The sequence below is a fragment of the Pocillopora damicornis genome, chromosome 14 (genome assembly GCF_964200805.1).
Source record: "Pocillopora damicornis chromosome 14, jaPocDami1.2, whole genome shotgun sequence".
Classification (NCBI taxonomy): domain Eukaryota; kingdom Metazoa; phylum Cnidaria; class Anthozoa; order Scleractinia; family Pocilloporidae; genus Pocillopora; species Pocillopora damicornis.
The window spans coordinates 12519471-12536659 of record NC_142683.1 but is presented as its reverse complement, the minus strand read 5'-3'; the positions used below and the strand labels follow the sequence as shown (position 1 = coordinate 12536659).

The 17189-nt window shown below is 35.0% G+C and overlaps 2 protein-coding genes and 1 long non-coding RNA gene across 5 annotated transcripts in view; 2 read left to right on the top strand and 1 right to left on the bottom strand.

The window, feature by feature from the left end:
• Nucleotides 1–7371, bottom strand: part of LOC113666889 (crooked neck-like protein 1) — a 31816-nt gene extending 24445 nt beyond the window's left edge. The window contains exons 1-10 of the mRNA XM_089194620.1: nucleotides 7165–7371; nucleotides 6180–6269; nucleotides 4510–4572; nucleotides 3930–4021; nucleotides 2964–3047; nucleotides 2631–2705; nucleotides 1939–2177; nucleotides 1428–1534; nucleotides 860–922; nucleotides 582–680 (exon numbers count right to left, since the gene is read on the bottom strand). Of these exons, the coding sequence (XP_089050746.1) occupies nucleotides 582–680; nucleotides 860–922; nucleotides 1428–1534; nucleotides 1939–2177; nucleotides 2631–2705; nucleotides 2964–3047; nucleotides 3930–4021; nucleotides 4510–4572; nucleotides 6180–6269; nucleotides 7165–7218 (966 nt within the window). The 5' untranslated portion in view covers nucleotides 7219–7371. The remainder of the gene's footprint in view (nucleotides 1–581; nucleotides 681–859; nucleotides 923–1427; nucleotides 1535–1938; nucleotides 2178–2630; nucleotides 2706–2963; nucleotides 3048–3929; nucleotides 4022–4509; nucleotides 4573–6179; nucleotides 6270–7164) is intronic.
• LOC113679624 (uncharacterized) overlaps nucleotides 1–17189 on the top strand; it is a 97038-nt gene that overhangs the window by 60086 nt on the left and 19763 nt on the right. The window lies entirely within an intron of this gene.
• On the top strand, nucleotides 7344–17035 carry LOC113664454 (molybdenum cofactor biosynthesis protein 1). 3 transcript variants are annotated; one of them, XR_016183159.1, is made up of 13 exons: nucleotides 7345–7516; nucleotides 8830–8962; nucleotides 9328–9495; nucleotides 10018–10182; nucleotides 10773–10834; nucleotides 11390–11461; nucleotides 11685–11724; nucleotides 12049–12161; nucleotides 12743–12853; nucleotides 13014–13134; nucleotides 14018–14084; nucleotides 14762–14816; nucleotides 15288–17035. XR_016183159.1 is itself a non-coding variant. In XM_089194623.1 (13 exons), the coding sequence occupies exons 1-11, from the start codon at nucleotides 7370–7372 to the stop codon at nucleotides 14071–14073; spliced, it is 1188 nt and encodes a 395-aa protein (XP_089050749.1). In that variant the 5' UTR covers nucleotides 7345–7369; the 3' UTR covers nucleotides 14074–14084; nucleotides 14762–14791; nucleotides 15288–17035. The 3 variants fall into 3 exon arrangements, 2 of the variants coding, with proteins under 2 accessions (XP_027035850.2, XP_089050749.1); XM_089194623.1 differs by having other exon boundaries at nucleotides 14762–14791; XM_027180049.2 differs by having other exon boundaries at nucleotides 7344–7516; nucleotides 14762–17035.

The following is a 17189-nucleotide window of genomic DNA, read 5'->3' as shown; positions in this document are numbered from 1 at the left end:
CAAAACTCTCAGTGACATGAGATGTCAGAAAGCTGTAAACTTTGTACATTTTGTAAGTCCACTCCATACAATATTTTTCCTTGTGTGGGATCAAAGCAGGCAATCTGAAATGGGCCTTGCCCACTCAGGGAGCCAATCAAAACACATGATTTATTATCACTTGCCCAAGGGTACTACCAGCCATATAGTGCAACAGTTTCACTGTGATTAACAACTACATCCCTACATGGAGGTTGGATGCCTGAGACATCCAGGAGCCTCTACTATTGTCAGCCAGCTCCTATATGGAGACTGCTCCCATGGCTGGCAAATCCTGGCAACCCAGCTAAGAGCCCCCAGGCAAGAAAGGGAAAACTGCCTGGATGATGAGGTACCACTTCAAACAACACCGCAAGTTCACACTCAAAGCACACAAAAGATTGCTTTAAATGAAGAGCATATGGAATTCCGACACATGCGCTATGCAAAAACTGCTGACTACTAAGGAATGCTGATGCTCTTTGTTGTTAACTCTGTTAAATTGCAGTAAACTGCATCTAATAAAAAACAGTTGTTACCATTTATTAATGAGTTTGACAAACCTCCTCATACTGGAACTTTCTCTTGCTTACGATCACATCTTCTATCCCTCCTCTGTCTCCATATTTCTTCTCATGTTGAGTGTAGGCTTTGTATAGCTCCTGAAATACATGTAACATAAAATTAAACAAATAAGTACGAGGCAACTCCAGAATTAGAAGAAGATACACCAAAGATTTGCTAGGCACAAGAAGACTAGGGGTCTAAGGTTAATTTTTTAAAAGGTATCAACAGCAGAGCAGCTCCTCTGAGAACAAGCATACGAATAATCCACACTTACTTCGCACTCCTCTTTTGGTAAGATTTTCAGAGCATACTGGAAAATGACCCTGACACGATCATGCTGTGTAATAAATAGAAAAAAAAATTAGAGGAAATAAGGTCTTGCATTTGATATACCTTTCTACAACCCTGTGATTCGACCCAATCACAAGGAATCCCAAAGTATGATGCACTAAATGATACAACCACCATTGTGTTCAGTCAAATCACCGTAGATTTGCTGTTCTTTTCAAAACAACTCAAGGGCTCTATTCAGAGTCACCAAGTTCTTCTCAGAACCACCAAATCTAAAAAAAGTCAATGACTAACATTTAGTGTCCTTTTCTGGTTTTTTTTTTTTTAACTGCAAGCTCTGCTAAAATTGTGATCTTCAGATTTTGTTGTGAAAAAGTACTTAGCTGTATAAGAGACACCCCAATTTTAGCACTAACTTGCCACCAAAAGACACTTTTTGCTTATATAAATGTGCGCCAAATAACTGATAAAAGATGGAAGTGTCAATTAATGCTCTCTTAACAACTTATTCCAACTACAAGTAATAACTCTTTCAAAGCCTCTATCCAAACCTCTTTGCAGTTTTCTTCAAATTTTGCAAATGAAAGAAAAAGTTTCTCATCTGCATTTTCTTCCCCAAAAAACTCCACTGCTCTTTCATAAACATCTCTTGCACCAACTGAAAAAATACAAGATTTCTTATTATCAAGATTTGAAGTACAGTCATGTATATTCAAATCTGTGGATAAAACTCCAAATATTACAATTGTGTCTATCATTCACTCTAACTAAAAGCAACAGAGTAGAAGCCTTTTGGTCAGTCAACGTAAAGAGATAAACTCACAAGAGATTGTGATTAATTCTCTTTCCTGTCTGCCATACAATTCTTATGATATTAGTATAGAGAATTTGGTATCAGACCAAATAATAGTTTCCTAGTAATTGGTCTTTTCCTTTATTCTCATTACTGGTCTGATTTATTCTGTATTGATATTGTGGGAGAAATTCCTTCTTGGTCACTCATGGAGGTTAGAGGATGAAAACAATTTAAGATGATTCACAAATCATGAAATTAAAATTTACCTGTATTGGACTGTCGCTCCTCAAATTTAGCAAACTTCACCCAATTTTTCACCTCTGGATGCACCATTACAAATCTTTCATATATACTCCTTGCACGATCTACTTCCTTGTATCTGAGCTCCATGTTAATGTAGGAATGCCAAGCTTGTTCATCCGGCTCCCATTCCATCCATCGTTCAAATATTTGTCGTGCACCAGCAACATTAGTGAGCATCTCTTCCATGTAGGTGTACTTGTACCTGTTTTAAGTCAGATGATACTGCTCTTAAGCTCTAAATCTTATTTCATAATGCAAATAATTTCTCCTCAGAATTTTGACCCAATATCCTGCAGACAGGTTATGAGAAGAGAGAAAGTTAACTGCTGGATGGTGATGTCTTCATGTTGATAAACCACAAAATTCTCCCAACTAAATTTCAAGGAAACATATGACAGCTTGAGGAGAGAGCTTAAACATAAGATCATATTCTGAGAATGGGTTTAGAAGCCACAACAAAAAAATGACTATCAAATGTTTGCTTCAAAGACACAAAATGAACATATCTAGTAAGATCAATTTTCTGCTGACAGTTTATCTTTGCCACAAGCACTTTTGATCACTCCTTGTTTTTACTGATGCAGATCAACTTGCACTTTCTAAGTCAGAATACCCTTAACCATATACAGATCACTAAGAAGCACTATGTACTAACCAAAACTGGTTTACTCTTGGCAAGATGGTGACAGCTCTGTCCCAGATGTTTCGAGCATGGTTAATCTGGCGATGCCTGTGGAGGTAAAATTTTAATCTCAGATTTGAAAATGAGATGAATTAAGTCTCCATAGAAGACTAAGCCAAAAAGCTGGCACAGCATGCATGTATCTCTGAGTGGATTTTGTAAACACAAAGTAACTTATAGCATTGTTGCTCAGGACTCCAGAACTGTTCAAAGACTTGGCAACTAAGCACACAACTGTAAATGGACTATTTACAAATAGTTTCATTAAGATACAATTTACACTTGTCAAACCAGGAACAGACTCACTTCATTTCCATCTCTGCATATTTCAGCCATATAGTGATATTTCTGTGGTCTACATCTAAAGCTCTCTCATAAACAGACCGTGCTCTGAAAGAGAGAAATCAAATGCAATCTTACTTCTAACCCCAGTAGGAAATCATAAATGTCAATCAAACAATAACTGCAGAACAGAAGAATAGATCAGAAATGTTTAATACTTTTAACTGTTTAACCCCAAGGAGTGACTAGCATCTAATTTCTCCTTATAATATCACCCAAGAGTCAAACATTGAGGTCATGAGAATAAAGGAAATGATCACTGAGTAAAGCAGCTCTTGATCATTCGACAAATTCTCCTTGTCAGCACTGAAGGAAATTTATAGAGAAAAGTACAGAGAATGTAGATATTGATTCTAGAGTGTGAAGGGTTAAAGTTCACCTTACTTCTATATATTTTTCCCTCTCAATTCAGCCAAAACAAACATCTGACACTTACACATCCAGTGATGATACAAAATTGTTTTCTAAGGGTACGGAGTGTTCAGACAAAAAATGGAATAAACTATTCCACATGCACCTACATTTTCTGAATCTAAACACTTGCCTGATTACCCTGGCTTATATTTAAAGCCCAAAGTTTTCTGATACTTCTACCTCACTATTTTTAATCACCCTTAAAACCCTAAGATTGACCAGCATTTAATTACTCCTTACAGCAATACTGCTAAATCATTCATTTAGACGATGAGAAAAAAGGAAATGATCACAAGCCTAAGTAGCTTTGATTGTTAAACAAATTCTCCTTATCTGTATTAAAGGAAATGTATGGGGAAGAGTAAGGAGAATTTGGATACTGGTGTTATGGTGTTCAAGTGGTTTATGCAAGATACATGTATATTCCATAAAGTGATAAATATTATACATTAATTCCAGTCCACAGGCACTGCAGAAACTGGACCTATTCAATCAAATAACAAATTCATCCTCTACCTTTGAATTTCTCTTTGACTCTCCTCCCACTGAGCATATTTTAACCAGTTACTTATCACTGATCTGTTTTTACGAAGGCTGTCCTCAAATGCCTGACAAGATGGAAGACAAGAATCAGAGTCATAAATTCATGTAATTCCAAATAATTACTAACAATAGTTTGATTTCAAATCAGTTTAATTAATCCAACTCCTAATGAATCAAATAAATCAAACCTTTTTCAGGTCTTATTTCAACTACTAAGTTCATTAGTGTTTATAGTTGTTAGGATCTCTTATATTTGTTTCTTCACCACAGTGCACATATATAATTTTCATTATCTACAATCATTATTCATCACTTGGATGGTTTATTTGGACGCAACTTAATGACCAGCTCCCAGTTGGCTCAGTTGGTAGAGCCTTGCACCAGTATCGCAGAGGTCATTGGTTTAAATCCCATACAGGCCTGAATTTTTTTCAGGTCTTATTTCAACTACTAGTTCAGTAGTGTTTATAGCTGGGAGGACCTTTCATATTCATTTCTTCACCGCACTGCAGATATATGATTTTCATATATCTACAATCACTATAAATCAAACCTTTCTTTTACGAAGCTTGTATTCCTGTAATTCATCAGGATCACTGATCTTCTGTTTGGGAGGCTGAAAAGAAATATCAATTAGTGAGATGAATTATTTCAACAATCATCTGAAATCAGCAGACATTGTAGCCAGTAGAATAAATACTAGATAAATCTCATTCTCATCATGGAGAACCTAAAAAAAACCTAAAAAATTCTCTTAACAATTAATTTTGGTTGAGAATGGAGTGTAGTATCATATAATTAAAAGGAGTTTGAAAGAAAACATGGTTCTGAAAATAATGTTCTGGAGTAATTTCTCTCGTTACTTTGAGAATCTAAAATATCTTGATTTTTGGGCAACAACAGCTTTTCCAAAAAATTTGAAAATTAATTCCAAAGAATGGAACAATAAAGAATGAGCAGTATTTAACCCTTAAACTCCCATGAGTGACCAAGACAGAATTTCTCCTTACAATATCAATACAATATTAATTAGATACCGTATTTACCCGCAGATAGGCCGCACCCGCGTATTGGCCGCACCCCAAACTTTCAATGGTTTTCATGGGAAAAAAAAAATTGTTGAGGTCGAGTACCAGGATAAATAAAGCAAAGTTTGAAATCAACAACAGCTGATGTGTATCAAGTCAAGTTTATTTTTGCAATAATTCCTACACGAACGTGAAAATATTCAAACTAGAAACTGAAACGCCTATTCGCTAACATTTTATATACAAAATAATCTTAATTAAAGATAATTTTTTCGAACAAGTTTCTGTCCTTATATGTACAAACACGAGTAAAGTGAAGCATAACCCATGTAAACACGTTCGCCAAAATCATAAACAAGTTGTAATCTGTTAACAACTATTAAGATATTTACATGAAACTAATATACATTCTGTGATGAACTTTTCAATCGATAAAAGCTACACAACAAAGTTTCATTGTTGTCCGATCAAAATTAAAATCCATTGAAATCACCTTCATCAATGTCACTTTCACCAAAAATGTCACGTTATTCTTGTTTGTTCAAAATCGGCGATTTCTTATTGCCTGATCGAGAAGTGTCAAACGAAGACGACAAGTTTGCAGTGGCTGTTTATGAAGAACTTGGCATCGATGGGAAGAAAATTGTTGGACATTTACCAATGGAATTCAGCAGAATTGCATCCTATTTTATAGAAAACGGTGGTGAAATTTCCTGCAAAGTGACTGGAAAAAGGAAGCAGTCGAAAGGCCCACGAGGAGGAATGGCTATTCCGTGCAAGCTGTTTTGGACATCTTCAAACAAGAGACACATTAAAAAACTTGATGCGCTCATTGCTGCAGAGAAAATCAAGATTCTTTGAAGATATGGACTTCGCGTTTAGTTGTATGTGTTGTAAGTTAGGAACAATTTAAAGCGAACATTAAAACGCCAATTTACTGTACTACCGTAAGTTCTTGTGCATATTAATGAGGTGTCAAAACGCTTGTACCCGCGTATAAGCCGCAACCCCAATTTCGTTCCCATTTTTCCGGGAAAAAGGTGCGGCCTATCCGCGGGTAAATACGGTAAGTGATGAGAATAAAGAATTTGGGGATAATTAGTTGATCCAATACCGAATTCTCTGAACTAACATTATAAGAATTGTATAGCTGACAGTAAGAAGAATTACAAATTTGATCTGGGAATTAACTTACTGGTGGAACTAATTCTAACTGTCTCTCCTTTGCTTCCCTCAAGAGTTGTTCAGCTGTGATCTGAACTGGTGCTGGGGCTTTATTCTTCACCTGAAAATATAAAGTTAAACAAAATTTATCTTTAATGGATAACACCAACTTCAGGTGTCTTACACTGGAGGCAAGAATTGAAGCAGGCAAACTTAGTGATGTGTTATACTGATTGTAACAATTTGATAATCATATCAAGAAAAACAAGGAAGATTGTAAACTGTTTGAGCTTGGGATTAAGTTTGGCTGTAATACCCAATAAGATTCCCTGAAGTAGACACCCTCAGAAACTTCTGCAAAATTTTATTCGCTGATTATAAGCTCATGGCTGTAACTGGTATTAAATAACACTTCCTGATGAGTCACATGCTTCGATCACATTCCAACAAGACCTATGAATTTGATGAATGTGAACCCAATGGGCCTTGATGCATATGCTTCAGACTTAATCTACCTCCCTACTCTAACAACCTTGTTACTTCATGTTTGCTTTCTTGATATCGCAAGCATGTAAATTCTCCCAAACAATTTACAATGAAATTTATGGTAGCTAGAAAGGAGAGTAACGATCCAGATCATGCAAATAACGCTAGAAAACTTGCATTAACTCGCAATTTTCCTCTCTTCGATAACCTCAATTTGATCATTATTGAAATTACAGATCATCCCAGTCACCTGAACGAATTGTTGAAGAGTTTTTTTTTACTTAAAGTCGTGGATCACGAAGTTTATACTCAAAGTCGAATATCGCGGTATTCAAACTTTGTCAAAAAAGTAGGAAATATTAACTCTTCCCAGTGCACGAATGAACGATGAAACTAAAAAGAAATGGCTCGGATATGGGAAGATTGCGCTGCAGTAGCTTATCGAATCCTAAACACTCGTGTGCATGTTTTCCTGTCACTATTCAAACTAATTGTTTCAATTTCTCGTTAAAATCGTTAGATATACAAACCTTTGCGACTTTCGGAACCCTAGTCTTGGTTACACTCTGCTCTGATGATGCCATAATCCTTATTAAACTTGGAACTGAGCTAAAAAAAACCAAATATATGCCTTTTACTTCAGACGCAGCTCGGACTACAACTCGTCCGACGCATTGAAAACGTTTTAGTACCCAGTCCCTTAAGGGCCAGGAAAATTATTGAAGAATTCTCAATATGGCGGGTGCAAATGTGATCAAGTGTTCCATTCGCTGTTTTTGCCCCTCCAGCGCCGGAAACACGAGGGTCAGATTCTGTAGAATTGCAAACGCTTTTCTAAGACGACAGCATACAAAGCCCATGAAAGATGACAATGTTCAGGACGTATGTTCAGCTCAATTTCTCATATATTTATTTTGCGCTGCTCGGAAATTTGATCTGCATAAGGATTGTGTAACCCTGGCGCTTGTTAAATTCACATATTCTTACTACTGATTTGCCGGCCCTTTTAATTGAGAATATTTCGGGTATCTGAGGGAGAGAGATTTTTCTGTAACAATTTCAGAATACTGTATTGAATCTAACCTTGGGGAATTAATGTGAGTCGAAAATTTTAAATTCTCAGCATCGGCGTGGATAGTACAGTGATAGGTCTCTGTTTATGTAATGAATGACAACTGATTCACATCTCCACTAGCAAGAGTTCCATTGAGAGATTATGTTTTAGACTTAATTGTCCACCTGGAGAACGATGCTCTCAAAGAACAAAACCGGACAAGAAGTAGTGGCAAGGAAAAGAGATACCCTTTTTCTGTCTGGATGTCACGTAATTGCAAGTGCCAACAACAGTTTTTCGTTTCCAGAAAATATCTCCTTACATCAGTCAAGTAAATCTGCAAACATCGAGTGGAATCTATTGAAAATTGTTGATGATATGGGTCTGAAACTGGCAAATTTTCTTCGTAAACTTCAGCTAGTTTGAGATCCATTCTGGATTGTTTTGAGTTTGCATTATACCTCTTGTATCACACCTCTTACTAAGCTAAGCTTTGCAGATATACTAAGCACGGCATGATGAATCAAGCGGTCAAGTTAACTCCATGTTAACAGTTTTTTGTTTGAGTTAGATACTCAAGATGACTGTTTATGAATCTAAGAAATATAAACAAAAATGTACATTATGTTACCTAGAAGGATAACCCTACCCCCCTCCCTCTGATAAGCTAATCAATCATCTTATCAATTATGTTAAACAATGTTATTGTTACATTTATGTGCTATTAAGAATGTACTAGTTCATGATGTTCAATCTGGTAAACTATACTTGCTGTTAGCTACAAAGTATAAGTTATACAGTCAAGTTTATTAGGTACATTTGTTGTCAGTAATGTAAATTAATTTCCAGGCAAAATGATTTTTAAGGTGCTTGATTTGCTCAAATTTGTCCTTTGTGGGAGATACAATTATGATTATTCTCAAAAACAGAGAAATACAGATGAAACTAAGTGTCAAATCATTTTAACTTGAAATCATTCCACATTCTAAACTACAGTATACCACAGGAAAAGAAGGAATTTAGTCAGGGCAAAGGACTCCCTTCAGTTATGGATGGGATCTTTGTCTGAGTAGTTTCCTGAAAGTACTAATACGTGTTCAATTTTGTTGATACCAGTTATTGTTAAATTATCAATCAACAGATTATTTCCTCAAGACAAAGAAAATATTTCAAAGAGCAAGAAATTAGACCTCTTTCAGACTTCTTAACTGACAAGTTTGGAAGACATCACACATATCTTAGAATTTCACTGACAGAAAAATGCAATCTAAGATGTAAGTACCAAATGTGCATTTATTTACATATTTTTGAGAATGCCTCTGTGGTAATAGAAGTTTAGTATCCTGAGGTTGCAATCACAGGTTTTCTTTCTATAAACACAACCTTTTTTTAATTCTGCTATACCTTTTCTAAGAATAAACACTCGCTTAAAAGCAACATGCATGACTGCACTCGCATGCAGTGTTAATCAGTACTCAACCACATTCAGGCCCAGTCTTCAACAGTGTTTCCCATTCTTTAATATGATTTTATGTAAAACTTCAGTATTCAAATTGTAACCTGTTCAATGAACTGTTAAGAAAGTCTTTCAATTGTTGAGTACAACTTTCCACTGATATATAATTATCTTGACTTTTAGGTCAATACTGTATGCCAGAGGAAGGTGTGGAACTGTCTCCAAACTCAGAACTTTTAACAACAGAAGAAATTGTATCTTTAGCAAAATTATTTGTCGGGGAAGGAGTCAACAAAATCAGACTTACTGGCGGTGAACCTTTGGTGCGCAAGGATATTGTTGAACTTTGTGGTAAGATTGGTATAGGAAAAGACTTTTATAAGCTGCACAAGTCATATGTGAACAGGTTGTGCAGATAAACACCATGGTATAAGACCAGATTTTTTATTAGTTTATGTCTTAGCAATAGTAAGCTTAGGGCTATTGAACTGATAGGGTCATTGTTAGTAATGATATTAATATTTTAATGATTAGAGCTGAGTGCCAAAAAATGCAAAAAATGTTAAAAACTCACAAGACAAACGGCATTAGCTTTACATTTGTTGAAGTTTATAGTTTTTAATTTAATTTAATTTAAGTTTATTGAGTTTGATTTGAGCAGTCCAGTCAAGTTTTTCATAAGGAAGCTGGATTTGAAGTGTGGAGGCCACAAGTTTATACCCTCCTGCTTCTCAACTGGAATATTTTGCTTCTAAGAAGTCTCCAGGTTATCTCAAATCTTCAGCATGACTTTGCATAAAGCAAATAGTTACTCAATAATTAATTGTTTAATATAAACTTAATATAACTTTGTACATATTTATGATTGAACAGAGGAACTTGGAAGAATAGAGGGACTTGAAACTTTAGCAATGACAACAAATGGCATTACACTTGCAAGAAAGTTACCACAACTAAAAAAAGCTGGACTTAACTTACTAAACATCAGCCTTGATACCTTGGTGTCGCAGAAATTTGAATTTGTTACAAGAAGAAAAGGTATGATACTTATAAAACAATCTGTTAACCCTTAGGAGTGACTAGCTTTTACTTTCTCCTTACAATATTACCCCTGAATGAAACATCAAGGTCATGAGAATAAAGGAAATGATCACTAGCTCTTGATTGTTAGACAAATTCTCCTTGTCAGCACCTTAGGAAATGTATAGAGAACAGTATGGAGAATATGCATAATTGACATTAAGGTGTAAAGGGTCGAATAATAGTCAACTATTCATGATAAATGTAATTTTGTAGGGTTAGAAAGTACAATCAATTCTTCTCACCACTGAGCAATCATGACAAAGTCAGAGCAATGAATTGCAATTAATTAAGAAAAGAGTATTAATAGTTCCGTATTCTGTTGTTTGTAGCTTATGATTCATTCAAAGACAATTTTGTCAAAAATTTTGTGAGAACTCCTAATTTTCAATAGCTTGACAGCACAATGTATATTTTTTTCAAAGGACCATCCACTGATTGGTTGTAATAATTGATGTAAATTTTTCTAATTCTATAGCACAGGGGCTGGTGAAGATGTGATGAATCAGTCAACTAACTCCAAAAATTTTCCTTCAAATGTTTCTTAGGCTGGCATAAGGTCATGGAATCCATTGACTCTGCTTTAGAACTTGGCTATGACCCAGTTAAGGTAGGATTGGGGTTAAACATAATGTGGCAAAAATGACCAAATAATTTTGAGGAGCCAGCATTTTAACACAATGGAATAAATCAAATTGGCCACAGCCTAGAGCCCTGCAAATGATCACACTACAACCCCTTAACCCCTATTAAGTGACTGAGACAGAATTTCCTCCTCACATTATCAATACAATATCAAACTGACAGGTGAAGAGAATATAGAATAAAGAATATCAATTAGGGGATTATTAGTTGATCCAATACCAAATTCTCTGAACTAGCATTGTAAGAATTATGGGGCAAACAGTAAGGAGGATTACTAAATAAATGAGATCTTGGGAGTGAGTGGTTTAAAGAAACACTTAAGTTATCAATTTCTCTGTTAGTATTTTTGAGTTAAATTTTTTTGTTTACTATGAAAGGTGATTAGCTGTGTATTACCATTCAAGATAAATCAAGAAATGAAGCATACCTAACATAATAGTGACACTTTGTTAGATTAATGTAGCTGTAAGATATTTAACGTCAATTTTTGTGTTAATTTCCTCATGTGATATTTCACCAGGTGAATTGTGTGGTAATGAGAGGATTGAATGAAGATGAAGTCTGCAACTTTGTGGAAATGACACAGAATAAGGTAGAACTCAAAATATTTGTTATTTAATATATATAGTAGTGGGTAGGGATTATTATTTATTTCAAGGGTATCCAGTTGGTTGTAAAAGCATTCAAGGTAAATTGTGCGGAATAATTTACTGTTTTAAATGAATCAAGTTATTAAAAATTTTTGAAAATATAAATTAGTTTTAAGATCAGTATTTCATTGTTAACTCATATGTAATATTTTTTTATCATACTAGGTTATAGATGTGAGGTTCATAGAATACATGCCATTTGATGGTAAGTTCAATGATGATGTATTTATTATTAATATAAACCCTTTCACTCCCAAGATCTCATTAGCAATTCTCCTTACTGTCCGTGATACAATTCTTAGGATGCTAGATATGAGAATTTTGTATTGGATAAACTAATAATCCCCTAATTGATATTTTTGTTACTCTTGTAACTTGTCTACTTGATATTGTATTGATATTGTAAGGAGAAATTTTTACCTGCTCACTTATTGGAGTTTAAGGGTTAATACAGTTAAAATTAAAAATGAGACGCTTGTTAAGTATTAATTTGATACAGATTTTAATTATTGTGGCTGCTTTTTCTCAGGTAACAAGTGGAACTTCAAGAAGTTTGTTCCATTCAGTGAGATGTTGGAGAGTATTTCTCAGAGATGGCCAAATGTTGAGAAGGTGTCAGACCATCCTAATGATACCTCAAAGGTATAAAAAGTATGGCTTAGTGACTGGCAAATTGCTTTTAGTTAGTTAGTTAGTCAGTCAGTTCATTTAATAGTTTGGTTCCTCAGTCACCCAGTCAGGTGGTGAAACAGTCAATCAGCCAGTTGATGACTGTCAGTCTGTCAGACAGTTAAAGCTTGAGTATCTGACAAAGGGCTAACACTTGAAATATCAGCTTTGGAAACTCTTTATGGAGACCGATTTAATTTATCAACTCAATAGATAAAACCAAGTAAAGTATTCTGATCATTCAGTGCTTAAGGCAGGCAGTCAAACAATCAATCAGACTGTCAATCTGTAAAAGAGCTGGTTGTTAGCTAGTGAGCCCTTTGTTTAGTTTGTAATCAGTCAATAAATCTGTCTGCCGGTCAGTCTTTCAAACCGATAGTTTTTCTACCAATTAGGTGCATTTAGTCTGCAGCCAATCAACTGTTAGTTAGTCAGTCAAAGCCTTCAATAAATTTTGAAATCTATGTACTATCATGCTGTGCAATCCTACATTTATTTACTTTTCAATGTAACCTGCTGTTAAAATGATCCTTCTTTGTGTATGTTTTGCTCAGGCATACAAGGTTCCTGGTTTTGCTGGTCAGTTTGGGTTTATCACCTCCATGAGTGAGCATTTTTGCGGAAGCTGCAACAGGCTGAGAATCACAGCAGATGGGAATTTAAAGGTGCATTGTTTTTTTCAATTTCATTCCTGTACTTTGAAGATTCAACATTAAATTTATTGTATTTCATGTCGATGACTGTAGATAGCGATTTAAGCATTCCACATGCTGGGCATCTTATGTACATTATTTTTATTATTTGTTTTTCATTCATATTCTCAAGGTTTGTTTGTTTGGTAACTCTGAAGTATCTTTACGAGATTCTCTGCGAGCAGGAACCAGTGAAGAGGAGCTTTTAGAGATCATCGGTGCTGCAGTTGGGAGGAAAAAGAAACAACATGCAGGTGTGTATACAAGAAGCAATGAGTTGCAGACTGCAACAGATCAGTCCTGTGAGCCAAGTGGCCTACAAAACAAGAGATTATCCCCAGACTGATTTCCATAGCATTAACCCATAAGAGTGACTGGCATCTAATTTCTCCTTACCATATCACCCCTGAATCAAACATTGAGGTCAGGAGAATAAGGAACTGATCACCGATTAAAGAAACTCTTGATTGTTAGACAAGTTCTCCTTGATGGCACCCTAGGAAATGTTCAGAGAACAGTATGGAGAATATGCATGAGGATGTAAAGGGTTAAGTTTTTAAAGAGTAGACAAGATAACTATTCTTCCCCATGGAAAGGATGTAAGATCTCAATGACAATTTGACAATACCCATTTATACTCATGTAGAATAAGAGCACTGTAAGATTAGTGGTTTGCCTTGTTCAAGAACAAGACTTGATTTTACCTTTTAACTCCCAAGATCTGATTGTTAATTCTCTCCTCTTGCTGCTACACAATTTCTTGTAAATTAGTTATGAGAATTTGGTGTAAGATCGAGATAAAACTCCTTTTTGATAAGTTTGAGTATTATTGTGAACCTTTGGCTAGAAAACATATGAATATCATAGGAAGACGTTACATGTTAATCAGTTCTTTTTTTTTTTTTTTTTTTAACAGCTTTATTGACCATAACACATGTTACATGTTAGTTCTGGGAGTTAAAGGGTTAAGCAGACAACAAAGTGACTGTTGTTTTAATTTCAGAACAGTACTTTGTTTGCCATGCGATGAACAGTACTTTTGTATCCTGTTAGCAGCATAACCATGTTTTACTCAGTCTAGCAGTCTCACCATTTACACTATTGAAACTAACTGTTTATCACTGTCTCCTCTCACAGGAATGTTCAACATCGCTAAACAAAAGAATCGCCCAATGATTCTCATTGGCGGGTGACAACCAAACAGGTAAAATTTTTTGTGAGGGGTATATTTCATTTTCTAGTGTGGCTTGTAATCCCCTATTTGCTCTACATTCTAAGGTTAGTCATGCAGTCTGTCAGTAAATCTTTTTTTCAATAATTCAGGCAGTCATTCCATCAATCATTAGTTAGTTATCAGTCAGTTGGTCAGAATCAGGTAGTCGTTTGTCAGTGAGTCAATTGGTCAGTCAATATATCATGGAGTTATTCAGTGAGTCGGTCACTTATTCTTTCAGGATAATTTGGTTTCATCAACTGAGTTGATAAATGTAAATTGGTCATGGTTAAGAGTTTCAAAGCTGATGTTTTGAGCATTAGCCCTTTTCTGCTCAAAAACGTCAGCTTTGAAACTCTTTACAGTGGCCAATTAATATTACCTAATGAATTCAGTTAATAAAACCAAATTACCTTGTTATACTCCCCTACAAACACAGCACCACAGTTTCTTTAGAAACTCACCCCCTTTATGGACTTATTCTTTCAGTCAGTCACTCATTCGATAAGTCTGTGAATCAGTCAGTCAGCAGTTAATGGTCCAACCAGTAAGTGAGTATTAAAATCAAAATTGAATCTATTGGGAATAGAACCATGGACTTTTAGATGTTTGGTACACGTTTCAGTCCTAGTGTCTTTAAACTTAGTGTTCTATAATCTTTCCCACAGAAACTACATCCATTTTCAGATGTACAAGAAGTATGTGGCATGGCAGATGAGCCAGGTTTTTATGGGTTATGCTACTTAAAAAGTAGAGCAATTTTCATTTGAATAATCAGTGTTTGCAGTAGTTTTGCTCTACATTGCTCTGTGATTGGTCTTAAAAACCTTATGCCACCTTCTCATCCAGTCAGATGCAGAACCAAAACAAATCCAGACTCATTGATTTCACTAGTGCTTTTCCAGGCCTCAAGCAAGGGGCTTGTTTTTACTTTGAGTTTGAATTTGTTCATTGTGGTATTTCACATCCCTTAACCAGCTGCTCTGATAACTTTTGGTTTTAATTCAGTGTCACTAAATTGAAAAGAGCTCTAACTAACTGTAAACACCAATAGACAAAGGTGCACTGGCAGATAAGCAGCACTCACAGTAGGCCACACAGGCAGATGAGCTGCACTGACTGATAAGCCTAATGAAAGTGATTAACCCTTAACATGCTAATTTTCTCCAAACTATTTTCTATACATTTCTTAAGGTGCTGACATGACCTCAATGTTTAATTTGGCGGCAATACTATTAAGAGAAATCAGATGCATGTCACTCTAAGAGGGTAAAGGATTAATGTGTTAGTTTGCTTGAAAGACTTAGGAATTTTCATAAATTGTGTTTTTCATAAAATTTCATAAAAAGAGTAAATTTACGCAAATTTGCAGCACATTTTCAAGATGTTCTTGCAGAAGAGCCACACCCTTATTTGTTACAAAATTTTTGGGTGTGGCTTACCATATCCACCAGTGTTTTAATTTACATTAGTTTGCTATTATAACAAAGTAAATACTATGATAATCACAAGGATAGTTGATGAATCATTTATGCAAAAAGATACTGAGGTGTGTAAATGTTTTTTATGTAACTGTTAAATGACGATTCAAAATAGTCCATACATTTAGTGATTGTTATATTCATATAAAATATAGGTGTACATATCTGTGGAAGAAAATAATTATAGCGTAATTGTATTTTCACTCTAACACATTGATATTGAATGTACATTGCATATATCTACTCAAAGTATATGTTAAAAATTATGGAATTAAATTTAACTCGCCCTAGGGTTCTTACGTATATGCAGACAGAGGAATCATGCATGCATTTGACAAGAGTAAAACACATGAGTTGTGAACCATTGTCCTTTAATGATACTGTTAATTATGAAATAATTGGTTAATATTTTGAAGAATATTTTTTTTCTGTCCTCAAGCAATGTTATGTGCATGTGTGAATTCAAGATAGTGAATGATTATTTTTTGAAGGATGCAGAGTCCTTACGGTTATCTCTTTACACCCAAGCATCAGTATGCATATTCTCCATACTGTTCTCTATACATTTCCTTAGGTGCTGACAAGGAGAATTTGTTTAACAATCAAAGCTTCTTTAGTTGGTGATCATTTACTTTATTCTTCTGACCTTACTGTTTAATTCAGGAATGATATTATATAAAGAAACTAGAAGCTAATCACTCTTATGGGTATAGGGTTGATGCACTGGCTAGGGCCCGGTTGTTCAAAGTCTGTTTGGCACTAACCCAGGGTTAAATTTTAATCTGGATTTCTTTATAATTTTCTTGATTCCTTTTAGGAAATCCAATCATCGAATTGTAATCAAAGGATTTTTACTGAATTTTCTTTTGAAGCTTTCAAATCTGAAATCAGATTTCACAATAACCCTGGGTTATCTTAACCCAGCTTTGAACAACTAGGCCCTGGACTCTGGATAGAGAGGTCTGGGTTCCAGTCGTGGTTCTGTCACACCGTGAGAGCACTTCAGGTCTAAGTCAATCAAAGCACAAACATTTTAAATGTTTTAACTTATTTACCCTTGTTAATGGACTAGTTAGTATTCATAATTTAATCAAAGAATTTTTACAAAGTGAGTATTTTTCTTATTATCTATCATAAACTTGTAAGAAAGGCATATATCTTTTATGTTATACCATGATGATATTAATATTATTATTATCAAGATCATCATCATCATTATTATTATTATTATCATTATTGAATTTTGAGGGAAAAAGTTTTGAACAGGCGGAAAATTTATTATTGTAATACAGCCTGCACGTAAAGTAGGTATACTTTCTAACGAGTAAGGGCTAAATTTTTTTTTTCGCTCTCCCTCGCTAAGGCAAGCCACGCACAGGCTGTGCCTATCATAAGTAACAATCAGATCTTGTGAGTTTAAGGGTTAAGATGTACTTTTGAATAAAATGAAACTACACTGAACTCTGTTGCCATTGATAATTTTAGAAATAACGTTCTTCTGTCTGATGATAAAAAAATGATCTCTTTAGGATTAGAGCGATCTCTATTTATCTCACTGTTGAAAATATTTGAAACTACACTTGTTGTGCTTTACTTCACTCTGGGATTACTCTGA

Excerpts from the sequence above, each read along its gene's own strand:
- LOC113664454 (XM_027180049.2), top strand. The coding sequence starts at position 7,370 with ATGGCGGGTGCAAATGTGATCAAGTGTTCCATTCGCTGTTTTTGCCCC. Across the intron at positions 10,835-11,389 it reads TTGGCTATGACCCAGTTAAG|GTGAATTGTGTGGTAATGAG; the intron begins GTAGGATTGGGG and ends ATATTTCACCAG. Across the intron at positions 11,725-12,048 it reads AGAATACATGCCATTTGATG|GTAACAAGTGGAACTTCAAG; the intron begins GTAAGTTCAATG and ends GCTTTTTCTCAG.